Source organism: Sarcophilus harrisii, chromosome 1 (genome assembly GCF_902635505.1).
Source record: "Sarcophilus harrisii chromosome 1, mSarHar1.11, whole genome shotgun sequence".
NCBI lineage: Eukaryota > Metazoa > Chordata > Mammalia > Dasyuromorphia > Dasyuridae > Sarcophilus > Sarcophilus harrisii.
Window position 1 is genome coordinate 579,068,729 of NC_045426.1, and position 7,140 is coordinate 579,075,868.

At 40.9% G+C, this 7,140-nt stretch overlaps 1 protein-coding gene and 1 non-coding gene across 2 annotated transcripts; both read right to left on the minus strand.

The window, feature by feature from the left end:
* Positions 1-517: 517 nt before the first annotated feature.
* RPL30 (ribosomal protein L30) lies at positions 518-4,861 on the minus strand. Its single transcript, XM_031947027.1, has 4 exons — positions 4,762-4,861; positions 4,611-4,663; positions 4,139-4,284; positions 518-1,366 (listed from the first exon to the last, which is right to left on the minus strand). The coding sequence occupies exons 2-4, from the start codon at positions 4,629-4,631 to the stop codon at positions 1,222-1,224; spliced, it is 312 nt and encodes a 103-aa protein (XP_031802887.1). The 5' UTR covers positions 4,632-4,663; positions 4,762-4,861; the 3' UTR covers positions 518-1,221.
* Positions 617-750, minus strand: LOC111719116. The gene has a single exon (XR_002769400.1). It is a non-coding gene; the product is annotated as a small nucleolar RNA SNORA72 (small nucleolar RNA).
* Positions 4,862-7,140: the final 2,279 nt, after the last annotated feature.

Below are 7,140 nucleotides of genomic sequence, written 5' to 3' on the forward strand. Positions count from 1 at the left end.
AAACTTTTGCTATTTATTAAAAGCTATAATAAATTTTTTGGAAGATTAAATTTTGGTTAAAAAAAAGTTTTAAGTGGGATTTGTATTTGTACCATAGGCTTGAATGTGGAAAAAGAATGCTGTAACAGGATAATAAAGTCTGCATACAGGAATGAAAAGATAGAGCAAATAAATTCCCATTTCTACAAGGGAAAATAAATAGTAATGCATACAACTTTTTTAAAAGAGATTCTGGCCAGTTTATTAAAGATAATTTTTGTACAGCTCATTTTTCACTGGTCTGTTCTGGCATGCTTCTAATGATATCAGAATCGCCTAGAAAATTTAAAAAACAAAATGTTACAATTTACATTAAGACAACCAATGAAACTATTAAACTTATCAACCATAATCAAAAGTTAACATTCTCCCTGGAAATTTACATTAACATTTAAAATGTCTGTCATCAATTGTTAACTTTCTATTAGGGATACACAATTGTCTCCCTAAGGGCAATCTTCCTTTCAGATTTTTTTTTTTTTTTGGGGGGGGGGGAGGGGAGGAGAAGAGAACTATTAAAAAACTAACACCCAGATGTTAACAGTAGTCAAACCAAAGAAAATACATCCTACCTTTAGTTTGTTACCAGCATTTATAAAACCAAAACTAGGGAAAAGAACTAGTTCTGGAGACACAATGCATGGTCTTAATTTAGCGAATGTCTAGCCTGACCAGATCACAATAATATCAGGCCAGCGAGAATATTCGCAAGACACTAAACCAAAACTCCACTGAAATCATAAGACTGCTTACAACTAGATTTTATTCTGAAGCAGTGAGCTCCTTATCTTTTCTAGGCATCAATGATACTTATAATTCCTCTTTCTAACCACCAATTCCTTAAAATTACATCATATATAAAAGCTTGTTTCTTGGGAAAGCCCTATTGTTCTGTTCTAAAGTATAAAAACCTCAGCAGCCCAGAAATTCTGTACATTCACCAATCCTTCCCCAAGAAAATGTCATTATAATTAATTTTCCCTTGTCCCCCACAGCACTGCTATTTCTTAGATAAGTCAGATAAAGTAAAATTTTAAAGGTGTGTAAAGATTGTTTTTAAACATCCACAACCCCAATTCATAATCCTGAGGTTTATCATGGTTCCTGGCACATAAGTACTTGAACACACAATTGTTAAAAGGGGAACTATAGACTTGAACATATATAGCTAACAAAACTGATTTAATAAACATACCTGGGATCAATGATAGCTAGTGTACATACTCTGTAGTACTTCCCACATGCTGTACCCAATTCAATGTTGTTGCCACTGTAGTGATGCACTCCAGTTTTGGCCAACATAGCATAATACTCAATCTCTGATTTCCTGAAGACAAAATAAATGACAGATTAGCCCATTTATTGTAAATGGAGATTTGCCACTATCCACTGAAGTCCTAATTCAAAACTACTTCATACTTCACTTACCTTTTCCAAAGTTATCTCTCATGCTCCCTTCCCCATCTTCACATACACTATAACCCAATAAAATCAAATGGACAATGCAAAGCCAAGTCCTACACTGATCTGCTGGGTTTTTTTTATTATGTCACATTGTCTGCTACAGTTAAGATTTTCCTACTAACCTTTTTTTTCCAAGAGTCACAATAGAAAGACTTGGCCGATTCCTTTGGAAAACTGTCTCCTTTCAATATCCCCAGTACATCCTTTATTGGACAAGGGATCTCCCCTACTTCCTTTCAGTATATTTAAGTTCCATGCATGTACTATTTAATGTTTGTTGAAAAGAGTAAACATTCAAAAGTCTTAATGCTTGTTTTACCTATTTTTAAATTCAGAGTAAAAATAAATTTAAATGTTACTATTAATCTCAACAGAAAGGAACTAGGTGGCTCAGTAGATAAAATGTGAGGCCTAGAGAGGCCTTACATTCATCTTCCTGAGTTTAAATCCAGCCTCAGATACTCAAGATATTAACTGTGTCCCTGAGCAATTTTCTGCTAAGAAACCCCAATTGGGATCACAAAGAGTCAGTAATGACTGAAAAACATTATCCTAAGAGCTATGGAAGACAGTAAAACAAGATAGTTCCCTCTTCTCAAACTCATTCTAACAGGAATGTTAGAATACAAGTACCTATTTACAAATAAGATCTATACAAGCCAAACTAGGAATAATAGTGAGTGACATTTTAGCTGGGACTTGAAGGAAGTCAAGGAAGCCAGAAAGTACAGATGAGAATGCAAAAAATTAAAAGAAGCAATTTACTGAATGCTTACTATGTGACAAAGTTGGAAAGGGATACACAAAGAACAGTCTGAGGCTGCTGGTTGTAATGCTTAGCACAGTGCCTGACATGTAGTGGGTTGCTTACTGTTTACTGACTGGCTGCTATTCTCCAAGAACCTACAATTTAGATGATATGCACATATTTAGATATACATAAAAGCATATGCTTAGTATTACAAGAAACAAATGAGCAGTACAGGAAAAAAAAAAAAAGCTATTACTCTGAGTAGTCAAAGGTGCTTTCACAAAGGTAATCTTCAAGGGGGCCTTTTAAAGGATAAGAGCCAGCCAACTGGAAGAGGCATAACTCCTGGTTATGTTAAATTTCACACAGGCCAATTGTCAAACAGAAATAAGTAAATGGGCAAGTAAAAAATAACTGGAAAAATATATTTTGAAAAATGTTTCTTTAGGTCTTAAATTTCCAAAAAACATTTTGAGAAGCTAAGCAGTTTTCTAGGACCAGCAACATTTCTGTAGACCTCGAGTTGCACCTCCATGTAATACTGTTCTAAATACAAGTGCCAAATGCCCTGTCTGAACAAGCTTAACTGGAAAATATTTAGCAAAATCACAAAATAAATAAATAAATAAATGTGGTTTTCTATGTGGTCTTAGCCATTTAGGTTTAGTGGCCTTTGATTTTTTTATGTTTGACCCCTACTTTAATACATATAGGTAAGGTCATACTTGGCAGTCTGAGTGGCATAGTAGGCATAGCACTGGACTTGAGACCAAAAATCCAGGAATTCCAAGTCTCGCCTCAGAACTTGACTACCAATGTCCCTATCACAACCTCAATCTGCCTCATTTTATCCCTAAATGAAGATTAACAGCTAGCTCCCAGGATTGTTATGAAAATAAAATGAGGCAATATTTATAAAGTACTTTACAAAGCTTATAGTTGGTCTAACTCCCTCATTTTGCAGATAAAGAAACTAATCTCATTTCACCATTTATTTAAGTGCCTAATATAAAAAGCAAACAGGATCCCTTACAGATCCAATATTTCAATTCTTTAAAACGAATTTTCGATTCATGGTCCAGGGGCCAACGGTGTGCTTTATGTATGCCAATTTCCAATCTACATATCAGAAAGATATCACCATACTTACATGCCCTAGTAGAAGGGTCATCTTTAAAATGAGCAATCTAAATATTTTCTTTCCCTTCCAAAATGCCCTACTCTACAAATGTGCATAAAATCATAAAAAGTGATACCAAAAAAAACAAAAAGCAAAAAAACAAACAAACAAACACCCCACAGCTCAGAACAATGAATGGCAAAAAACCTGCAAATTAAGTCAAGCTTTAAGGCTGTCAGATGCTAAGTTTAATTAGCACAATTTTTTAAGTCTCAAGTACTTTTTTCAAAAAATGCTCTAACGTAGATGGTCCAAATTTTATCCTTATCATATATATATTTTATCCTTATCTCTCTCTTTCTCACACACACACATGGCAAGTGAGGCTCAGACAGTTCCTGGACGCATGGACCGTATGGTTCAAGGGCAGGATCTGAAACTAAGTCTCCAAAAGTTTTCCAACAGCCCGATATTTACCTAAAACTTTGCAAAACCTTTCACATACTTTATCTCATTGGATTCTCATTAACATGTGAGGAAAGGATAGGATCTTTTACCGATGGGTAAATAAAGGCTCCGGGATTCTGACTGACCCGGGCCCTACCGACACTGTGTGTGAGGAGGAGGATGCGAGCAGGGGCTCTCCCTGACTCTAGTACGGACAAGTTTCTATCCACTTCAGACACCCCTCCAAAGCGCCCTGGGGAGGAGAGCCCGCCTTGGATTCCCTTAGCACGCAGCCGGCCAAAAGGAGCAGCACTTACCTCAGGGCTGGGCAGTTGTTGGCTAAGATGACCAGCTTGGCCTTGCCTTGCCTGATCATTTTCAGGGTCTGTTTGTAGCCTAGCACGTATTTGCCGCTTTTCATGACCAGCTGGAGCCTCGAGTTGATGGACTCCAGCGACTTTTTCTGCAGGAGACATTTCAGGCCGTTCTCACTCCGGGGCTTCCCGCCCCCGGCTCACCCGCCCCCCCACCCGCCGCCAGCCCGGAAGGTCCCCGGCTCGGGTGCCTATGGTGGCCCAGCCTAGCCTGCCCGTTTTCGGAGCCGGCTTTCGCTCTTCCCCACCCCGGAAACTCCGCTTGTGCCTGGGTGGCGTGGCGGGGAGTGGAGACGGTGATCCCCTCGTGATGCCGCCCGCCCGCCCCCCCCCCCCCGGTCCCCGGGCGCGGCCTCCGGAGCCCGGCGAGCCCCACGTGCGGAGGCCGCCAGCGGCGCGGGCCCGCCCCACTCACCGTCTTCTTCGCGGCCACCATCTTCCTGCCTGCGGTGCGGGAGGACCCTCAGCCTGGAGCACAGAGAGACGGGGGAACACTTAGCGTCTGGAACGCGCCACCCGCGACCCCGCGAGACCTCCAGGGCCACGCCATCCCCGAGCCCACTTACCAGAGACCTGCCGCCAAGATGGCCGGGAAGCGAGAAAGGAAGGAGCTCCCACAATGCAACGCTCTTCAGGGGCGGGACCGGAAGCGGAAGAACGTCTGAGCCAAGCTGAGGGCAAGCGGAAGTAGTCTGCCGCTGTTACTTAAAGCGGCTGTTAACGTGGCCTCTCCCTCAGAGGCCGAACCTCGCAGCGTGTGGAGGTGTCCGGAGCGGCGAGGATCAGGGATGGGGGCGATGGAGACCCTGGGCGTGGACCCCGGGAACGGTCCTCCCGGGAGATCTAGGCCAAGCCCCTCGTTTTGTAGATTTGGACTCGGACGATGCGGCGAATTTGGGGATACCCTAGGCCTCCGTTTCTTAATTCTCTGTAAAATGAATGCGGATTGGGTCTCTCTTTTTTACAAACAGTTTTTGGCAGTTACATCGCGTTTTATGACTTTAAAAAGCGCTTAGCTTTTTCTACAGCAAAATAACGTTTTGGTCGGGTATACTTAATGTGTATCTAATTTATATTTTAATGTACTTAACATCTACTGGTCATCCTGCCATCTGGGGGAAGGGGTGGGGGAGGGGTAAGAGGTGAAAAATTGGAACAAGAGGTTTGGCAATTGTTAATGCTGTAAAATTACCCATGTATATATCCTGTAAATAAAAGGCTATTAAATTAAAAAAAAAAAAAGAAAAATTGGAACAAGAGGTTTGGCAATTGTCAATGCTGTAAAGTTACCCATGTATATATCCTGTAAATAAAAGGCTATTAAATTAAAAAAAAAAAAAAAAAGAAAAATTGGAACAAGAGGTTTGGCAATTGTTAATGCTGTAAAATTACCCATGTATATATCTTGTAAATAAAAGGCTATTAAATTAAAAAAAAAAAAAAGAAAAATTGGAACAAGAGGTTTGGCAATTGTCAATGCTGTAAAGTTACCCATGTATATATCCTGTAAATTAAAGGCTATTAAATAAAAAAAAAATAATAAAAAAAAAGTGGAAAAAAAAAAAAGCGCTTAGCTTGAAGTTGAATCTTCCCGACTCTGGGTCCAACCCTTTACCATCCCTCACTCAGCTCTGTAGTCCGGCTTCCTTTACTATCCCTCTCATGCTGAGGCGCCCACAGACTCAAACACAGCTCAAGACTATCAAAAAGGATTAGTGTTAAAAGGAAAACAATTATGCTGAAGTACTGGGGCGGGGGTGGGGTTTTTTTAATCCACAGATCGCGGATGAGCACAGCCCTAGATCTGTCATCCCATGCAGTGGGTCTGGGGAAACGGCCAGTGGGTGACTCCCCGGCTCATCCTTCCCCGACACAAGGAGGAGAGGTGCCCCGCTTTGGGGGGAGCACCGCTGGGTAACTTGTGCCTTCTGCCCCTCCTCACTTCGCTCGGTTATCTTATCAATTCTTGTGGGTTTAATTACCACCCTTATGCCATGTTTCTCAGTCTATTTTCCTGCTCCAGTATCTCTGCTGAAGACCAGTCTCGGATCTCTAGCTGGATGCCCCATAACATCTTTTTATTATTATTATTATTATTATTATTATAGTAACTTTTTATTGACAGGACCCATGCCTGGGTAATTTTTTACAACATTATCCCTTCCACTCACTTCTGTTCCAATTTTTCCCTCCCACCCTCCACCCTCTCCCCCAGATGGGAGGCAGTCCTATATATGTTAAATAGGTTACAGTAGATCTTGGATACAATATATGTGTGCAGAACCGAACAGTTCTCTTGTTGCTCAGGGAGAGTTGGACTCAGAAGGTAAAAATAACCCGGGAAGAAAAACAAAAATGCAAGCAGTTTACATTCATTTCCCAGTGTTCTTTCTTTGGGAGTAGCTGCTTCTGTCCATCATTGATCAATTGAAACTGAATTAGGTCTCTTTGTCAAAGAAATCTACTTCCATCAGATTATATCTTCATACAGTATGTTGTTGAGGTATATAATGATCTCTTGGTTCTGCTCATTTCACTCAGCATCAGTTCATGTAAGTCTCTCCAATTTTCTCTGTATTCATCCTGCTGGTCATTTCTTACAGAACAATAATATTCCGTAACATTCATATACCACAATTTACCCAACCATTCTCCAATTGATGGGCGTCCACTCAGTTTCCAGTTTCTAGCCACTACAAACAGGGCTGCCACAAACATTTTGGCACATACAGGTCCCTTTCCCTTCTTTAGTATCTCTTTGGGGTATAAGCCCAGTAGTAGCACTGCTGGGTCAAGGGTGTGTACAGTTTGATAACTTTTTGGGCATAGTTCCAAATTGCTCTCCAGAATGGTTGGATTCGTTCACAACTCCACCAACAATGCATCAATGTCTCAGTTTTCCCATATCCCCTCCAACAATCATCATTATTTTTTCCTGTCATCTT

Bases quoted from the DNA above. Each gene is read 5' to 3' on its own strand.
- RPL30 (XM_031947027.1), bottom strand. From the start codon at position 4,631: ATGGTGGCCGCGAAGAAGACG. The intron at 4,285-4,610 runs GTGAGTGGGGCG...TGTCTCCTGCAG, and splicing joins TGGTGGCCGCGAAGAAGACG to AAAAAGTCGCTGGAGTCCAT. The intron at 1,367-4,138 runs GTAAGTGCTGCT...TTTTGTCTTCAG, and splicing joins AACAACTGCCCAGCCCTGAG to GAAATCAGAGATTGAGTATT.